The 19636-nt window shown below is 38.7% G+C and overlaps 1 protein-coding gene across 4 annotated transcripts in view; it reads right to left on the minus strand.

Moving 5' to 3' along the window:
• Positions 1-321: 321 nt before the first annotated feature.
• The window catches only part of LOC131228545 (enoyl-[acyl-carrier-protein] reductase, mitochondrial), a 32556-nt gene continuing 13241 nt past the window's right edge, over positions 322-19636 (minus strand). For all 4 annotated transcript variants that reach the window (XM_058224277.1, XM_058224278.1, XM_058224279.1 and 1 more), the window contains exons 6-11: positions 19449-19551; positions 9292-9391; positions 9132-9208; positions 8961-9039; positions 1245-1363; positions 322-679 (exon numbers count right to left, since the gene is read on the minus strand). In XM_058224277.1, coding sequence (XP_058080260.1) covers positions 586-679; positions 1245-1363; positions 8961-9039; positions 9132-9208; positions 9292-9391; positions 19449-19551 — 572 coding nt within the window. In that variant the 3' untranslated portion in view covers positions 322-585. The remainder of the gene's footprint in view (positions 680-1244; positions 1364-8960; positions 9040-9131; positions 9209-9291; positions 9392-19448; positions 19552-19636) is intronic.

The raw sequence follows: 19636 nt of genomic DNA on the forward strand, positions 1-19636 counted from the left end.
TTAGACTTTGATTAGTTTCCCTATTAATTGAAATTACATCTTTTGTGTTTAAGTATATTATTTAGCAGAGGGACTCACACTGAGGAGAAAGAAAGAAAAAAGGCAGGAAACAATGCCCTCCTGAAAATGTGAATGGCAGGCCGATGTATTGGGCAGAGCCGGATCACTAATTGGAACTATTCAGACGATGAGTCGTGCTGTAATTATTTTTTAAAAAAAATAAATAAATAAATAAAAATCCCAGTAACTGGATGGTCCAGTCTGCCTCATGGTGCTGGTACATCCAAGCAAACCAACATCAACAGGTGTGCACATTCAAAGTGAAATTCTAATGGATGAACAACTAGGATTGACCAATCAACAAGATTTTTCCGCAACAGCCCATACAAGGTCGAGCCCACCAAACAAATTATTGGAATTACCAAAGGGCAACAGGTGTATATGGTGGAAGCATGGTAGCTCTGCAGACTGCAAGAAAACCATTGCCAAAACAGCATCAAACAACTTACAGTAACATATCCATCACTTTCTTCAACAGAGTTCCAAGCAGATGTTCTTGAAGATGTACGCAAATAGCTCATTAGGTTAAAATTTAATAACCTGTTTTGGATGGCTACCTAGTTTTCCAAGCGCCCTATCCAGTGCTACATTGAAATCCTTGAAAGGAACCATCTCCAACCTGCATGTATTAGAGGATGTATAGTTCAGTTAACAATCAACCACAAGGTGAGGAGAGAAGCCTTGGGGGTTTCCTTTTCCTTTGTTTAAAAGAAATGCCTAATAACAACAATAACAAGAACAGCAATAGCAACTACCACAAGATGATAGGTAGCATATGCTGTCTAGATGTGCAGCAATGTAAAAGAATATGGTCAGGGTTTTCAAGGAAAAAACAATACTCAGTTTGGACATCTTCGCACCTGGGCCTAGTGAAGAAGTGTCAGGCCAGGAGCAGGCTCGACAAGATTCTTGATTCTAGTCAAGCCTGGGGCCTGGCCCAAACTCATTTCTACCCGTCATGAACCAGGAACATGAGGCTGGCGGACCAGGCCCAATACGGTGTGACAAAGGGCCACACATTGAATGATCTTTAGCACAGATTGAACTGTTCCACCAAAAGCCTAAGTATGGTGCAAACCAGCTAAAATGCCCAGATAAGAGTAAGATGAAACTGTTTGGTGGAGCTGACCAAGGCTTTGGAATGATGCTTCCAAGACTAAAAGGTGATAGGGGAGAAAACATACTCATATTTGAAGCTCCCATCACAAACTAGACTCAAAAGGTAATCTATCATCACTCTACAATCTTTTGCATTTTCCGTACTCATCAACTTCTGTAACCAGAACCCTCGCAATGCAAGATCCTGCATGAAAAGTACAGTGGTAAATGGGGACCAAAAAAAATGCATGAATTCAATCTATCATAGTATATATATTGACTATTGTAGTAGATCAAAAGAAAGAAGAGAAGAAAGAGAGGAGAAGAGAAGAGAGCCGAAATTAGGGTAGGACACTGATGCAGGACATAAAATTAAATATGGAATGCAAGAGATCAAGCCTGAGATTATACCAGTTTTAAATAATCACAAAATTCTACATCCTACATACGATCAAATATTCAAAAAGGGGAATCTATGGGGGTCCAAGCCTATGCAATTTTAGGGTTGGATCAAATTAAAATTATAAACCAAACAAACCCAAAGGATTGTTAGAGTCATCCATTCTTGCAAAAGATTGTTCTCTAATTCAAGAGATCCACCAAGTTTCAATTCGGGGGAAAATCTAAGGTTTGAAAATTGAGAATAATTAGGATTTGGGACTCTTAGGGTTAGGGATTTGGATTAAGGGGTTTGATTTAAGCCTAAAGAGAAGGAAAATAGAGGAAAACAGAACCTGAGATGAATCACATGCGTGGACAGCAGCTGGCCCTGGACGCACGTGCGGGACCACTCGTCCGCACGTGTGTGGGGCCCACAAAGTCGAAAAGCGACTCCTAGGCTAGGATCGGCCAGGGTGGGACTGCCTCCATGCCAAATTTCGTGTCAATCCGATGCACAGTTTGTGCGTGGTGCTCTGCCGAAGTTTCAGCCCCTCTAATGGGCCAGAAACTGAAAATCTATTGTAGAAGAGAACTTGGGTACAAGAAAGGGTGAATCTGAAGATGGGAGAGATGTAGAAGATGATGGATGTGGGGTGTAAAGAAGTGGGGATGATTTGGGATGGTTGTTGCTTCGCACCATAGTAGTTAGCCCTTTGAGGAAGGGAGGGTTTTGCACCCAATCCGATTCTTCAACCCAAAGAGATAAAGAAGAAGAAAAACGCATAATTTTTATTCATAAACTTCATTGAAAATACCTACATGGGGTTGCTTATTCATAAGAAAACCCTAAACCTCAAAAGACAATTTTACCCTTGCGCCATGCGCGCACACTAATACTTAAAGCTGAAGTAAATAAAATAATATCTAATCTACGCAATCAAAGCCGTTCATGATGTTTCTAATAACGATAATAGTCAAAACTCAAAATCCTAAATCATCTAAGGTAGTGGGCCACGATCATGAGATCTGATGGTAGAATCTATATGATGATCAGGTTCACTCCAATGCTCCATAGCACAGCCCTAACTGTGAGGCCCTCCAAAGATGTCATCGTCGATTCGAACCGAAAGTGGGGCCCTCCTTGAATATGTGCGTAGGGTGGGGGGCATGCACATGATGCACCCATCAGACTCCCCCTTACCCTTTTAATGACATAATAAATCAATATGACAAATGTCCTTTAAGTAACAAAAGTAGGAATATCCAATATTTCCTAATAAAAAAACTCATAACAATAATAATTAATAAATAAATAAATTGAACCCCTTCAGTTGATGTACCCTTCCGCTAGGAGGGAACTGATGGTTTTTATACTAGAACAAAAGGTAACACCACCAAAACCATGGACAGGAGATAAGGTGAGGCAATGATGGCCGAAACGTGTCCCCAAATATGCCCAATAACCACAGATGTCAGCCAATACCACACCTTCCCAAAAATATCCCCAAACTCCCCTAATCCTAAACCCTATTCTTCCAATTTCCTTACATCTAACACTAACTCCCATCCGATCCTCCTTTACCCAAATTACCAATCAGAACTCTGAAACCAAATCTTAAGCCTATATCAGATCACCTCTATATTCCTAAACCCTCAACTGCAGCCGCTCTTCATATAATTCCCCAACTGAAACCTTTTATTTCAGCTCAATAATCCGCCTACCTTGCTATTAATTTTATAGCAAATCCCTAATTTCTTAGACAAAGTCCGACTCTAGTTAATTAAATTCTAGCCTAATTTTCCCTAAATCCCAATCTGTAACCCCATTTTTTAACCCTAAACTTTAAAATAAAATAAAAACCTCTTTTCTACTCTAAATTGAAACTGTGGCCCCTAAACCCACCCCAAATCCTCGAGCACAGTCCAAACACAGCCCAATTATGATCCAAACTGTCCCCATACTGTCCCCAAACAGTTCAGCCCATCACAAACACTCTTTAACCATCTTAAAACCTGTGCACAAACCAAACACTTCCCAGAATGTGCCCACAATCTGTCCATTTTCAGCCTATAATCTGACCTATTTCTCTTTCCAAATCTATCAACTTTTAATCCGATACCCGACACCCAAAACATGTCAAGCAACTGGTCCCTTAACCTCAGCCCATGTTCTAAAACTTGAACAGCCACCCTAAAACCAATGTCTAAAGTCTAAACTAGCCTAACCATCCCAGATTGTTCCAAAATCCATCCACGGTCAGCCAATCCAGAAACTGTTCCATAAAATTTCCGCTTTCAGTCTTAATACCCAGCCCTCACATGTTCATAGACTGTCACCAGACAGTCCCTTCAACTTGTCCTTAAAATACCTGCAACCAACACCATCCAGGCAATAATCTGTTCCTTAGCAGTCTATTCCTTTATTTTCAAGATGTCTACAGGAAGTGGTCATTCGTACACTCCTTACAGCACTTCCCATCTGTACTCTTGGCCTTTTTTACAATGGTCCTCTTATCTCCCTACGCTTATCATGTCAGTCCCTATCCATCTGCCTATGATTAGTATGACAGGTCCTAATCATATTCCACTCCATACTATGACAGTCCAACCAATACATCGACAATGTTTTATTTATCAATATCACAAATGCATCACAACCTTGGGATGCAGAAACATCAGGAAATATCATATGTATCACACTATGAGGGAAACATTGGAGACATTAAAAGCCTGTTTGATATGGTGGAATTACCAGTAAACAAGGGTAAATTTGTACTTATCACTAATTTACCTGTATGTCAGACACCACCAGTTGCAACCGGAATTCAAACAGGCTGTTTGATATGCATTTCTTCCATCACTGTATTCGTTCATTAACCATTTATTTTTAGGTCACAACGGAAGCATATGAAATGTTTCATCAAGAAAATATTTAGGCCTATGGTTCACATGTGGTGTGGCCCTGAGGTGAACAGTACGGATCAGTAAATCAAGGTTCCAATAGAGTAAAATAAGGACAAAAGGACAGTATATGTATCCTCTGACTGAGGATCATTTATTTCCCCAAGCTGCCATTGAAATTACATAGCCGTTTCAAACGCCTGTTATAAGCAATCACTGTGAGTTCACCATCATTTACGGGGAAATCCACCAGATCAAACAGGCCCTATGATGTTGGCCGATATATCCCATGATATATATTGTATCTCACCTATGCGATACAAAACGCACATGTAGTACCAATATATCCCACATGTTCGATCCGGTGAGCATTTTCAATTTCTGATTCTTTTTTCTTTTTTTTTTTTTTGTCGAAATTATTTTAAATCAGGGTCAATTGGTTATAAATCCATTGGTTCTTCATGCTTTGCATGAAAAATTATGGAGTTAGATCTTTGATTTCAATATTGGTTCTTCATGTTCTCCATCTTATTTTTTTTTCAAAATTTTCCTTCAACCAGCTATCAATTGAGACTAATTTCAAAGTATTTAGGAGTATATGATGAAAGGATCATCACATACACTCTAATTTTGAAATCTGAGTGTAGGTGGCCCAATTTGGGGAAAATTGGGTAAATTTCGAAATTTTCCCAGTTTCTCCCAAATTGCTTGCAACGTTGCACTCCAAACATGAAATCAAGCATGTACGAGGGCTAATCTACTGATTTGTTTAAGTCCTAGTCAATTTTCGGAAAATAAAATTCATTTTTTAATTAAAATATTTATTTTTTTCAAGATTTCCCTTTAATCAGCTGTCATTAAGACTAATTTCGAAGTATTTAGGAGCGTTTGATGAAATGATCATCACATACACTCTAAATGTTATGCATTCAATTTGAATATAGCTGCATTAGTTCAGCCAAACAGTGCGTAGCTTAGGACCTTATATAAAGGAAACCTATTATGTGCACTTCTTTTTTGAGATGTTATGATTTAAAAGTGTATATTAAGGTCTTTTTTAACAATCTCTGAAGTTTCATTGAAAAATTCAAAAATTTTCCTAATGTTTCCCTGTGTTTCCCAAAAAGTGCGATATATTACCCAATACAAATGATATATCCAGTGCAATAACTGATACACATTTGTATCCCAAGGATGCAATACGTAACACAATACCAATATTTCAAACACTAGTCATAAGTGATGCAATTATATCCAAATAATTAATAATTTTAACAACACAAATATGTAACAGACTCCCCATTAAATATTTACTTTATGGTAATTGCTAACAACTTGTTTAGTTTTTTATTCAAAAAATATTTTTATTTAATAAATGTGTTGGTAATAAACTATTTAAAAAAAATAAATAAAAACGCCAAGTGGTAGTTTGGATATAGGAATAATTTTGGAATTGGTTAGAAAAAAAACAAGAACAGAAAATAATAGTCTTGTTCTGAAACAGCAGATGGATAAAACACCGAGAAGAACGAAAAGGTGATGAAAAACTTGATTGTTAGATTGGAAAATTTTGGTAAGGACTGTGTTCAAGCTTGACATAAATCTGTTTAGTTTTTTTTTTTTTTTTGGAGAGAGAGAGAGAACTGAAATTTTATTAAGAAACCCGCCAAAAGGACAAAAAAAGAAGACAACTCAACACATAGGCTAAAACAAAAAAGAGAGATCAACAGTCTTATTTGCTTGAACGTAAGGGGCCCATTCCGAAACAGCGCATTTCACTGAATAATTGACCCTATCAACTGAAGATTTCTTGTTCTGGAAACATAGAATGTTGTGGTCCTTCCAAATGAACCGGAATATTCCCATTATGACAAGCCACCAAACTGCTTTCCAAGACTTGCCCGCAACTGCCCCATGCAAAGCCCACAGAAGATGAATCTGTTAATAGTGTATGAACGAAATAAGAACGGACGGATCCTTGCCAGATGGATGATACAGCAAAGATCTTGGCTCGTGGAGGCAAAAGAAGCAATAATGCATGCCAATTTGGAGCTTGATCAACAATCGAGCCAACTTGGAGCTTTATGACAACCAAGCCAATCTGACGAGTAGCATTGCATCGTCAACTACCACTGAGGAAGAAGGCGTAACATAAGGGCGAATCTGGACAGAGGGAGATGTCTCTTCAAGCCTGAGGGAAATAAAAAAATGCATCCAGGCGATCTAATCATCTGATCGATGTGTAGAACAGTTCCCATTGACAGTTAATCAAGTGATCAAGCACATTTACAGCTTCACAATGCATGTCAGACCCACATCAGACTCTTCCTAGGGCCATATTGAAGATCAGGCCCATCCAATGTTCCATATAGAAGGTCTGGATGACATCAACCATCCAAATTGGATATCAGGCCCATCCAACCATCCATATTGAATGTCTAAACCACATCAATGGTCCAATTGGCCCAATTGAAGATATATGATCAAGATAGTCCTGAAGAAAGATGGGGACCAAACCTATGGCTGGATTGGATTGTGTGAACTAAAATCCAATCGGATGGCTTCGATTATCAACCAATTAGACTGCCTCCCCAGGTAGTCCAACCGTATAGCTCCCCTAGGATTTATATCCAAGATGGAGCATTATTTTGGCTATTTTTGTGCAAGCCTCCAATAAAGGCGTTAGGCTTGGGCAATGGGAGAATTTTTATGACTCTTTTGGATAGGGCATTTGAACTCTTTTGTGTTCAGTCGCTTAATCTGTTACTTCTTTCATTACAAGCTTTTATGGGTTAGGTTGAGATAAATTAGCAAAGAAAGATGAGGCAACAAGAACCAAGCCTTAGCATTTTGTTGTAATCAAATATTTGCATGCAATGTATTTATATACATAGCCATCTATCTAAATCAAAATATTTTCCTTTCTTTTTTATGTGAAAAGCCATGACAAGATGATATGAATAAGATCATTTTCTAGAGAGTACAGGGCCTGGTTTCATCATCTAATGAGCTGGGCACAATGCTGACAATATGTGGAGCAGCAGTATCATGGCCGCCCCAGTGGGGATAGGGATGACACTTTGAGCTGCCTTATAATTTCTTGTGAATTGTGAGTTTGTCGCCAACGTATATTTTTGGTTCTCTTTAGTATGTGGTTGTATTGTTTGTGTTTTATTACTTGTATTGCATGATATTTTAATGATATGAACCCATTTTGTATATATTGTATAACTGATGGCCAACAGTGCATGGTTTAATCCCTGAACAATGGAAAACTACCATGCATAGGAGTTTTTATTTGTAGCCTTTTGAGTCCTAAGCGAGTAATCATGTGTCTTTCAACATCTCCTGAAGTTTAACTAAAAAATTCAACCATTTTCCTAATGTTCTACAATGTTTCACTCAGATAATGATACATTTTCCGATATGTGTGATATTATCAACAATATTGATAGATGATTTTGTATCCCAATGGCGCGATGCATATAATGGTTATGATACATAAAACAATACGTGCAACAATGGGATGAATGACTCTAGGCTATGACATCCATACCCAGTCATCCGACTTTGGCTATGTCATGAGTATGCCTACAATTACAGACGGGTATGGCCATGGACAGATGCATTCTGGATATGAATTTAGGTATGGAGGTATCCAACCACAGCCAATGCAACTGCGAGCAATGCTGACAATTACGGCGACTGCTCAGTATCTACCAATGAACATACTGATGCAAATAGTGGAGGATGAGTACTATGCATAGAGAGTACATGGCCTAGTATCATAATCTTAGTTGCCTATCCTTTTAACTAGGCGCCGCTCCCGCTTCAAATCGTGCTTTGGGTTAATGTTCCCACTCCTACTTCCAACCTATATATACTTGAAAACATATTGAAACAGACACTTCCCCACTGAACAATCGAATTTGTTGTGCTTCATGTTTTGTCAACTATAATCATAACTTCATGAGCTACGCACAATACTTTAATTATGTGGAGCATCAGTATTATAATCGCTCAAGGTATAAATTTTTGTTCTTTTTTATTATTTGGTTGTATTGTTTGTGAGTCGTGGCTTGAATTGTTTGATATTTGAATGATATGAACTCATTCATGGCTGACAGCACATTGTTTGTCCCCTAAATAATGGAAAACTACTATATATATATATTTATGGTTGAGTTTTAAGTGTGTAATCATGTATCTTTCAACATCTCCTGAAGTTTCACTAAAAAATTCCATCGTTTCCCTATAGTGTCCCCGATGTCTCCCTCATACGATGATATATTAGGCCACGCATGCAATATTTGCCAGTTTCCCATGATATTTACATATCCCAAGGGTGTACATGGTGGCATATCGATACTTCAGACATTCCCACAACTAAGGTCTTGACAATGAAGGATATTTATATCTAACAGTACAATGATGTCAAGATTTCATACGTCAGGCTAATAATGGCTTAAATAAAGGCACAAAGGTGATGCTGCACAAAGCACTGATGTTTAAAACTTTACCTTAAATATGAAAGATGAGGTAGATACAGTGATGGGTTTCTTTGCCATACCACCATAAGTTACCATAGTCCCTCCTTGCCTGCAATGGACAGATTTGTCACCTCAAAGAGACAACTTAGTTTATGAACAAATAACAAAGTTCCCTTAAAACTTCCAGCTAGTATTTTTCACCTTAAAAATTTCAGGACTAAGGAAGCAGGATTTCCCCCTACGCAGTTGAATCCCAGTGCAGGTTCAGGTAGAACACCCTATGCATGTCAGTGAATTAAAAAAGCAGCAGAAAGAAACTTCAAAAGATGGAACTATTTGAATTGTTATCTGACAATTTTACCAGAAGATCCTTGACATTCTTCACTTCTAACTGGCTTTCCGTAAATACCTCATCTGCACCAAGTCCCTTGAGTTTTTCTTTAGCTTCTTCTGACCCAACCCTTGGCAATCAGGAAATGGATTTTGAACAGTATAAGTCCTTACATAAATACGAGCTATTTCTTTTGCTGAAGCACACTGTAAATAGCTTAGCCAAGACACTACCAACACTAGATGTTTGTTTCCATAGAGAAATTAAAGAGAAGCAAATTAACTTTTCGTGCTTCAATACTTCTTCGTATAACTATGCGTTCTGTCATTCTTGCGTGGCTGCATCATTTAACAAATCTTTAACACATGTTAGTGCACTGATTTGTGCACCTTCTTTGTCAATGTGCAGTGATTTATGCACCTTCTTTGTCAATCATATGAGTCCATGTGTCATGTAGTCGGTTGAGCCCTTGGACGCTAAACACCAAAGACACAAAAGGATGTGGAGCATCAAGGAGTAAAGAACAGATAAATGAGGTACCTTGGTGACCCTGACCTTGACCTAAAACAATCCTAAACCTCTAGATAATTATGGCCTAATACGTAAACCTTTGATTGATCATCCATTAGCCTTAGGAGCCCCTATTGAACATTGTTATATAAGCTTTAGAAGTCCCCAAGCCACTGTTAAACCAAACTTCCCAAAAAACAATAGACTCATTGGTTCCATCGATCAATTGGTCGATCGATCCATGTTCAATCGCTCATCGATCTTGAGCGATCGAACATGGCCCAAATTGTCTATCAACAAATTCTCTAAATGCTGGATTTATGGTGATCACCCGATCAATCGAAGGCTCGGTTCGATCGATTGACCAGCCATTTTCTGCCCCTTTTTTTTTCCATTGAAACTTGGTTTCTTTATATAGGGCATACAAACCTTGGGCATTTTTATGGGTTTTTTGTGCAATAGAAGTTTAGGATATTCCTCACTCATATCCCATATTCCAAGCCTCTACAACCACCAGATCTAAGTTATCTTCTTTGTGATTCATCACTTAACAGATGATTCCAAACTCAATGAAAAAGATGAACTTAGTCTCCACCTTGTTCTAGATATTAGACTTGAACCAAGGGTTAAATCCTTTTCTAAACCCTCTAAAACACCCGCCTAGGTGTATCCCCTAGGCATTACAACTTTTCATTAGTTGTAGGAGATTCTACCCAACCTCCCATCACCTTGGTCACCTCAAAGGAGCATCGCATGCAAGGTCTTTGATCTTGGAGATGAGGCATTGGCAACGCATCGGCATTAATGATCGGGGGAGCAAAAAGGGAGTTGATTGAAGCACAGGAGAGCATCGATCAAGCAACCCAAGATGACGCATCAAAGGGGCTCAATTCGACAAGTGTCATTTAGTTAGTCCATACTCTCTTTCCTTGTATAGGATTTGAGGGTAAGAGTTTATAACCCAAACTCAATAAGTTCTTGTGTAGGACCTAGGCTCTTGTGTAGGGCCGAATTCACTAGACATGGGTATGTACGTGTTAGTCTCCATGGGAGCCTTCGGCGGGTGTAAACATAAGTCCTTCGACTAGGACCAAGGTTGTTAGTTAGCCGATTGAAAATCAACTAAAGTCTCTTGCGGGAACCTTCGATGAGAGTGTACGCTAAGTCCTTATGTAGGGTTGTAAAGATTAGAGATGAACCTTATTTAAAACCTCCGATAGTGAAATCCGGTACACTCATGGATTGAGTGCGTCCGCTAGGAATGGAGCAGGGAAACTGAACCACTATATATGGTTGTATTTGGGATTATTATTTGAGCACTTATTTAATTATGTTTGTGTGATTGATTGATAAATTATATGTATGCATGATTAGATGAATATTAGGATTTAATAGTTAGCACATTCCATACACACATGTACATTATCATTTATAGACTGGTTGCTTAACATGTCGCATTTATAATAGTCTATGTGATTGGACCATCTATTGGCTTGGAAGCCTTAGAGTTACATTGCCTTATTTAGTTTAATTGGTGTATTAGTTTAAGTAGGCAATTAGATTTAATTAACAAAAATTTTATTTGGTCCTAATCACCCTTCCTGTAGGACATAGCCTTCATTATATAGCTCCGGCAAGCTTCCACTCATAGCTCGTGAACCACCATCACGTGCAATTTCAATATATATTATAAAGTATCACTATGTGATCATATTTAACACCTACATTTAGAGACTACATGTGTACGTATATAAAATGATGGGGTTTGAATGCTCCTTATGCCTAAAATAGGGTGTATATTGTCAATGGGATGTCAATCGGGACAGCATATATTTAGCCATAATTAGGTCATCTAATTATGGCATGATTGTGTCAATCGGGACAACATATATTTAGCCATAATTAGATCATCTATTTATGGCATGATTGTATATATCTTGTACAGTTATTGTTTCCTTGTTTGTTAGCCTAAATTGATGTTAATGGTTGCAATTCAGCCTTGTAATTAGCCTCGAGGACATTCAATCCAAGATATTTACATGGTATTAAAGCTTTCTATTACCTGTTCTGAGATTTCTGGGTTGGGTTGGGACTAATCTGTTGGTCTCCTTGGCTGTCGATACCTTCAAAGGAAGGTGTAGACAATTCTGGTGGGTTATAAACTGTTGTTCGGCAGTTTCTGTTGAGGGTAGGAAGTTTCTTTCTTGCTAGAAACTCTCATTTTGTGGTGATTAGTGGCTGTCGGCGTGTCCAGTTCTTGCTGGAAACTCTCATTTTGGTCTCCTTTTGTTTTGGGCTTGCTGGTTGTAGGCTTGTTTTTGGACTAGGGGTGAGGTGGATTTAGTATTATCTATCTTTATTACTGTGTTCGGGGCACCATGTCTACTAGCAACTCGGATTCTTTTAGTGTGCGCTTCACAGGCAAGAATTATTCTGCCTGGGAATTTCAATTTCGCCTATTTGTCCTGGGGAAAGAGTTATTTGTCCTGGGGAAAGAGTTATGAGGTCACATAGATGGAAGTGATCCAGCTCCTACTGAACTGTCTAAATTGGCTCAGTGGAAAGTGAAAGATGTTAGAGTCATGACATGGATTTTAGGATCTGTTGATCCTCTGATTGTCCTAAATCTGAGGCTGTACAAGACTGCAAGAGATATGTGGGAGTATTTAAAGAAGGTTTACAATCAGGACCACACAGCCAAACGCTTTCAGTTGGAATATGAGATCGCCAATTACACTCAGGGCAATCTCTCCATACAAGATTATTTTTCTGGGTTTCATAATTTGAGGGGTGAATTTGCTGACATTATTTATGCTAAGATACCAGCTGCATCACTCGCTGCTGTTCAGGAGGTACATGAATAGAGCAAGAGATATCAGTTTCTAATGAAGTTACGGCTGGAATTTGAGGCAACTCGCTCCAATTTGATGAATCGTGATCCTCCTCCCTCTTTGGATGTGTGCTTTGGGGAATTACTTCGTGAAGAGCAGCGTCTTGCAACACAAGCTACTTTTTAGCAGAACCGGATGACCTCTAATGACGTCGCTTATGCAGTTCATGGGAAAGGCAAGGGTAGGGATATGCGGAAGGTCCAATGCTTCAGCTGCAAGGAATATAGGCATATTGTTGCTCACTGTGCCAAGAAATCTTGCAATTATTGCAAGAAGCCAGGACATATTATCAAAGACCATCCGACTCATCCCAGAATCGCCAAACTAATGCCTATCAAACTGCGGTGGGTACTTCTGCTTCCGCTAATTCCTCTACAACTGGTGATCCCTTTATTCTTACTCCTAAAACAGTTCAGTAGATGATTATTTCAGCCTTTTCAAGGTTAGGGCTTCAAGGTAACAGTACACTACCATCTTTATCTTGGCTTGTTAATTCTGCTGCGTCTAATCATATGACTAGTTCCTCCAACACTCTTACCAATGTTCGGAATTACCATGGCTCATCATACATTCAGATTGCTGATGGTAGTCAGTTATCTAGTCATGTTGTTGGGGATATTAATTCATTAGTTAAAGAAGTTTTTGTATCTCCTAAGCTTTCTACCAGTCTCATTTCCGTCGGACAATTGGTTGTTAACAATTGTAATGTTGGGTTTTCTTGTGATGGTTGTATCGTGCAGGATCGGGTGTCGAGGAAGATACTCGCGAAGGGGCCTAAAGTTGGACGATTGTTTCCTCTACATTTTTCCATTCCTTCTTGCATTTCTTTGGCTTGTACTACTGTAAACAATAAGGGTGAAGTATGGCACAAACGTTTGAGTCATCCTAACTCTATTGTTTTATCTCATTTGGTAAACTCTGGTTTGATGGATAATAAAGATCAATTTTCCTCTCATCTCTCTTTTGATTGCTCGACATGTAAATTAGGTAAGAGTAAGTCTCTTTCCTTCCCTGCTCATAGTAGTCATGCTTAAAGCTGTTTTGATTTGATCCATAGTGATGTGTGGGGTATTACTTCTATTATATCTCATGCAAATTATAAATATTTTGTCACGTTCATTGATGATTATAGTAGGTATACCTAGATTTATTTCCTTCGTTCTAAATCTGAGGTATTTTCTGTGTTTCAACAATTTGTGGCTTATATTGCAACTCAATTCTCTTCAGGTATTAAAGTGTTAAGGTCTGATTCGGGTGGTGAATATATGTCTCACGAATTTCATGCCTTTCTCAAGTAGAAAGGAAATGTTTCTGAGCATTCTTGTCCTTATATGCCTCAGTAGAATGGTGTTGTTGAACATAACAATCACCACCTGTTGGAGGTTGTTCGAACGTTATTGCTTGAATCTTCAGTTCCTTCTAAATTTTGGGTGGAAGCCTTATCCACGGCAGTTTATTTAATTAATAGATTGCCTTCAAGTGTCTTGCATTTTGAAACTCCCTATTATCGTCTTCATCATCAGCATCCCAACTATCTTGATATGCGTACCTTTGGTTGTGTTTGTTTTGTTCATTTGCCATCACATGAATGACACAAACTTTCTACCCAATCTGTTAAATGCGCTTTTATGGGTTATAGTAATTCACACAAAGGTTATGTTTGCTATGATCCATGCTCTAACAGATTTCATATTTCTCGTCATGTTGTTTTCTTTGAAAATCAGTCTTTCTTTTCTACTCATGTTGCATCCTTGCCTGAGATCAATGTTCTTCCTCATTTTGATGACTTGACTCCTATTCTTGAGCGATTCAAACCTCCATTTGTGTATGAACGCCGACAACCAACTTTGCCCCTTCCTGAGCCTAACCCGACATCTGAGCCTGTTCAGACTGTTCCTTCTGTGGCTGATCCGGGTTCTGACATTGTTCCTGGCCGGTCTACTAGAGTCTCTCGTCCTCCTGATCGGTATGGCTTTTCTCATACATCTCTTCATGCTACTTTATCCTCTATTTCAATTCCATCATGTTATCCCGAGGCTGTTAAGCATGAATGTTGGCGTGAGGCGATGACCGAAGAACTTCGAGCTCTTCAGGACAATCACACATGGGATGTTGTTCCTTGTCCGGCGAATGTTAAAGCCATTGATTGTAAATGGGTTTACTCGATTAAGCTACGTTCTGATGGTACTCTGGATCGCTATAAGGCCCGGTTGGTTGCACTTGGTAACAGATAGTAATATGAGGTGGACTATGAGGAGACCTTTGCTCCAGTCGCCAAGATGACTACAGTGTGGATGGTTATTTCTATTGCAGCGTCCCAAGGCTGGCCACTTCATCAAATGGACGTTAAAAACGCATTTTTTCATGGTGATCTCAAAGAGAAAATTTACATGGCCCTACCGCCTGGCTTGACCTCCTCCTCTTCTTCTGATGTATGTAAATTGAAGCGATCTCTGTATGGGTTGTAACAAGCTCCCCGGACATGGTTTGATAAGTTCCGGTCTACTTTGCTTCAGTTTTCCTTTGAGCAGAGTCAATATGACTCATCTTTGTTTCTTCGTAAGACCTCTGCTGGTATTGTTCTTCTTCTTGTTTACGTTGATGATATTGTTATCACCGGGACGGATTCAGACTTAATCACTCGTCTACAGCAGCATCTTCAGGCCTCGTTTCATATGAAGGATCTTGGTCCTCTTACATACTTCTTAGGGTTGGAAGTTCACACGAATCCTTCTGGTATCATTCTGAATCAACATAAATACACATAGGATTTGATTGTTTTAGCTGGTCTTCAAGATACTTCTTCTGTGGATACTCCGCTAGAAGTAAACACGAAGTATCGTCGTGAGGGTGATCTCCTGTCTGATCCTACTCTGTTTCGACAACTGGTAGGTAGTTTGAACTATTTGACTATTACGCGGCCTGATATTTCCTTCGCTGTTCAGCAGGTTAGCCAGTTCATGCAAACTTCACACCATCTACATTTGGCTGCCGTTCGTCGTATCATCCGATACCTTCAAGGGTCCCCTAGCCGTGGGTTGTTCTTTTCAACCAGCTCTCCTCTTCGCCTTGTTGCATATAGTGATGCGAATTGGGCCGAATGTTCTGATACTCGACGGTTTATCACAGGCTGGTGCATGTTTCTTGGTGATTCTTTGATCCCTTGGAAGAGTAAGAAACAACCTCGTGTTTCTGAATCTTCTATTGAATCCGAATACCGTGCCATGTCTGCTACTTGTTTTGAGATTGTCTGGCTTCATGGGCTTCTGGCTGAGCTTGGTTTTTCCCAGTCTAATCCTACACCTCTCCACGCTGATAATACCAGTGCCATTCAGATTGCTGCTAATCCCGTTTTCCATGAACGAACGAAGCACATTGAGGTGGACTGTCATTCTATTTAGGAAGCCTTAGACACTCGTATCATTTCTCTTCCTCATGTTTCCACTGACCTTCAAATAGCTAACGTGTTTACCAAGGCCATGACACGATAGCGCCATCAGTTTCTTGTGGGCAAATTGATGCTTCTTGATCGACTAGCATCAATTTGAGGGGGGATGTCAATGGGATGTCAACCGGGACAGCATATACTTAGCCATAATTAGGTCATCTAATTATGGCATGATTATGTCAATCGGGACAGCATATATTTAGCCATAATTAGGTCATCTATTTATGGCATGATTGTATATATCTTGTACAGTCATTGTTTCCTTATTTGTTAGCCTAGATTGATGTTAATGGCTGCAATTCAGCCTTGTAATTAGCCTTAAGGACATTCAATCCAAAATATTTACATATATGTTCAACACAGACACACCACAGTGTCCACAATACACTGTGGTTAAGGCGATTAGAGAAGCAAAAGTTATTCATGACTGTAAAATGTAAACTGATATGGAGAAATCCAGTAATGGCACCATGTGGAAGAAAAGTACACACTTTCAGATGCATGATACAGATATCAAAAGAGCTGAAACATGTGGTTTAGCTCAAAAGACAAAATCAGCTTGAGGTAACAACGTACTACATCCAAAAAGGAAATGGATGTGTCAAACATGAAAAAAAACGCACGGTTACTACGCACCGAGGGCAAAAATAACAATGATGATGGTGGTAGTGGTAGTGGTGATGATAACTTGACTTTCATGTTTTCTGGTATTACTTATTATAGATATTTCTAGATCGTGGTCCCTCTCTCTAAACCGGGGGCCTTCTCTCGTTGGACCATCAGTCGTCTCTTATTCTCCTGTTATTATTTTTCTTTCTTTTGTTTTTCTTCTTTTGCCCTTACTTCCAAGGGTATTTTATGCAATTCAAGACATCACATAATATAAATAAGAAGGGGGCTGGACATCTAGCCCTAGTTGGATTTTTTTCTCCCAAGGGCATTTTTTCTCTGTGATGTGGTATCAAATAAAAAGAGCTCCTAGGATTTTCTCCTCACCCTCCCTTCTTAATCTCTCTCTCCTTGCCCTCTCTTTTTCTTCTTTTCTCTTCTTTTCTTTCCTACTCAGATTTTACTCTCAGTTCGAGAGTCATTGCAGCCTAATCAGCAATTGACAGTGATTAACATGGAGGTATCTTGTGGAAGTTTCTGATTTTCATTGGAGTACAGGACATTCAGTTTTGATCATGTTTTTGGGATGTAAACTGGTTTGTGGCAGCTAGTCTTTGCTAGATATTTTCATTTGGACAGGTTCTTTTCGTTCCGATTTATAGCGATTCTTTTGCGGCCAGCACTTAGTTATTTCAGATTTGTTTTTCTTTTTTAAGATTATCAAGATTTGTTGATATCTGTTAACTTTAGACAAAAGATCTCATTGTCGCCTTTGCTGGTTTGACTTAGAGTTACAAGGATGGATGTCTTTTTTAATTTTTTGGGTCTTTTTTAGATTGATGCAAGCCATAGTTGATTATAGCAGTTTGTTTGTTTGTCTTTTTTTTCTTTTTTGTTCTTTTTTTTTTTTTTACATTGAATAGTGTGGGAGTCTTGATATTTAGTACTTTTTAAATTGTTTGGGATTAAATACGACTTCATTATCAACATCTGAGACAGTCGGCATTCCGAGTATCAGTGATATTATCGATAATATTGATGATCTTATCGGTATCACTAGCTTGGCAATACCGATAACATTGGTAGCATAAAAAATTCCAAGTGTCGGTGATACATTGCCAATGTATCACTAAGTACCATTAATGTATCGATGTCGCAAGTGTATCGATATCACCAATGTATTGCAATATTTTCGACTGTATAAATTCCAACGGCCACTTGTATTGCCAATGTATAGGAATATTATCGATAATATCGCCAAAATCTATTTATTTAATAAATAAAAAAAAAATCAATTCAATTTTTTATGGTGCATGGTTGTATGATGAAATGCATGTATGTATGTGTGTGTGTGTATGGATGGATGGATCACAGATGGATGTGTGTATGCATGCATGGATGGATGGATGGATGGTTATATGGCTGGACGGATGTATGTGTGTATGCATGGATGGATGAATGGATGAATGGATCATGTATGTGTGTACATATGTATGCATGCATGGATGGCTAGATGGATGGATCCACCATTTTCGCCATGTTTCCCCAATGTTTCCCAGAGTCGGCAATACATGCTTTTAGGCCCCCATTAAAGGGAAACTTATTATGTATGTGTCTTTTTTGCTATTATTTGATTTCTAAATATGCAAATATGTGCATTTTAGCATCTCCTAAAGTGTCATTAAGAAATTCCACCATTCTCCCCATGTTTCCCCAATATTTTCATGAAACAACATTACATGATGTTTAGCCCCATTAAAGGGAAATTTATTATGTATGTGTTTTTTTTTTTCAATTATTTGATTCCTGAATATGCAAGTATGTGTATTTTAGCATCTCCTAAAGTTCCATTGAGAAGTTCCACTATTTTCCCCATGTTTCACTAATGTTTCCCTAAGTCAGTGATACATTTCCTAGTACCGGTGAGATATCAATACATGCTTCCATATCCAGCCAGCTATACATGTAATGATACCAATGCTACAAACACTGGATGTACCTATAGACTCTTGTGTGATCATCAGCATATGCCTATGTAACTTAAGAGAAAGATCTATAAGCCAGCTATTAGACTCGCTGTGCTCTATGGGGCAGAGTATTGGACAGACAGAAGGCAACATGAGCAAAGATTGGGTGCTACATAATTGAGAATGTTGAGTGGATGTGTGGGAAAACTAGAAAGGATAGAATTAAGAATGAGGTCATCCAAAGAAGCCAAAGGGTAGTCCCAAAAGGAGTTAAAATGATGCAGAGCAGAGATGGTTTGGTCATGTGCAACAAAGACCAAAACTACAAGGATGGGAACTTTGAGTATGGTTAAAAGAGCTTAAGAGGGTAAGATAAAGAAAAAGGACTTGGATTGAGGTGGTTAAAAGGGATATGAAGGCTTTTTCACTTACCGAGGAAAAATCCTTTGATAGGAATGATTGGCAAAACATGATTGATAGAGCCAAATCCAAACAGCTGTGGACATGGCTAAGATGATGGTGATGGTGTTGTCATGGTTGTGTTGATGATGATCGTGGTGGTGACGGTGATAGTGATGACAATGGTGAATTAGATGCGGTGTTGGCAGTGATGATGAAGAATTAAATGTCTGCACCAAATCAGTAATAAAAGGAAAAAAAAAAAAATAGATGAGAATTCCCATTGCAAGTAAAAAATTCACAAATTTGTCTCTTAATGAATAACTAAAAAGAAAACTCTGAAATTTCTAAAACTTTCAACACCTGTCTCTGATGATATTTATGCTACGGATGCCTCGAATTCGTGCCAGCTGAATAATACATTGTCCAACAATACTCGTAGCACCATTTTGCACGATAGCATCTCCTAGTAATTTCCCAAGAAATTATCAAAATGAAAACAGGCAAGAGGGCAACAATATATGAAAAGGTTGCTATCAAATCCCCAACAA

Source organism: Magnolia sinica, chromosome 16 (genome assembly GCF_029962835.1).
Source record: "Magnolia sinica isolate HGM2019 chromosome 16, MsV1, whole genome shotgun sequence".
NCBI lineage: Eukaryota > Viridiplantae > Streptophyta > Magnoliopsida > Magnoliales > Magnoliaceae > Magnolia > Magnolia sinica.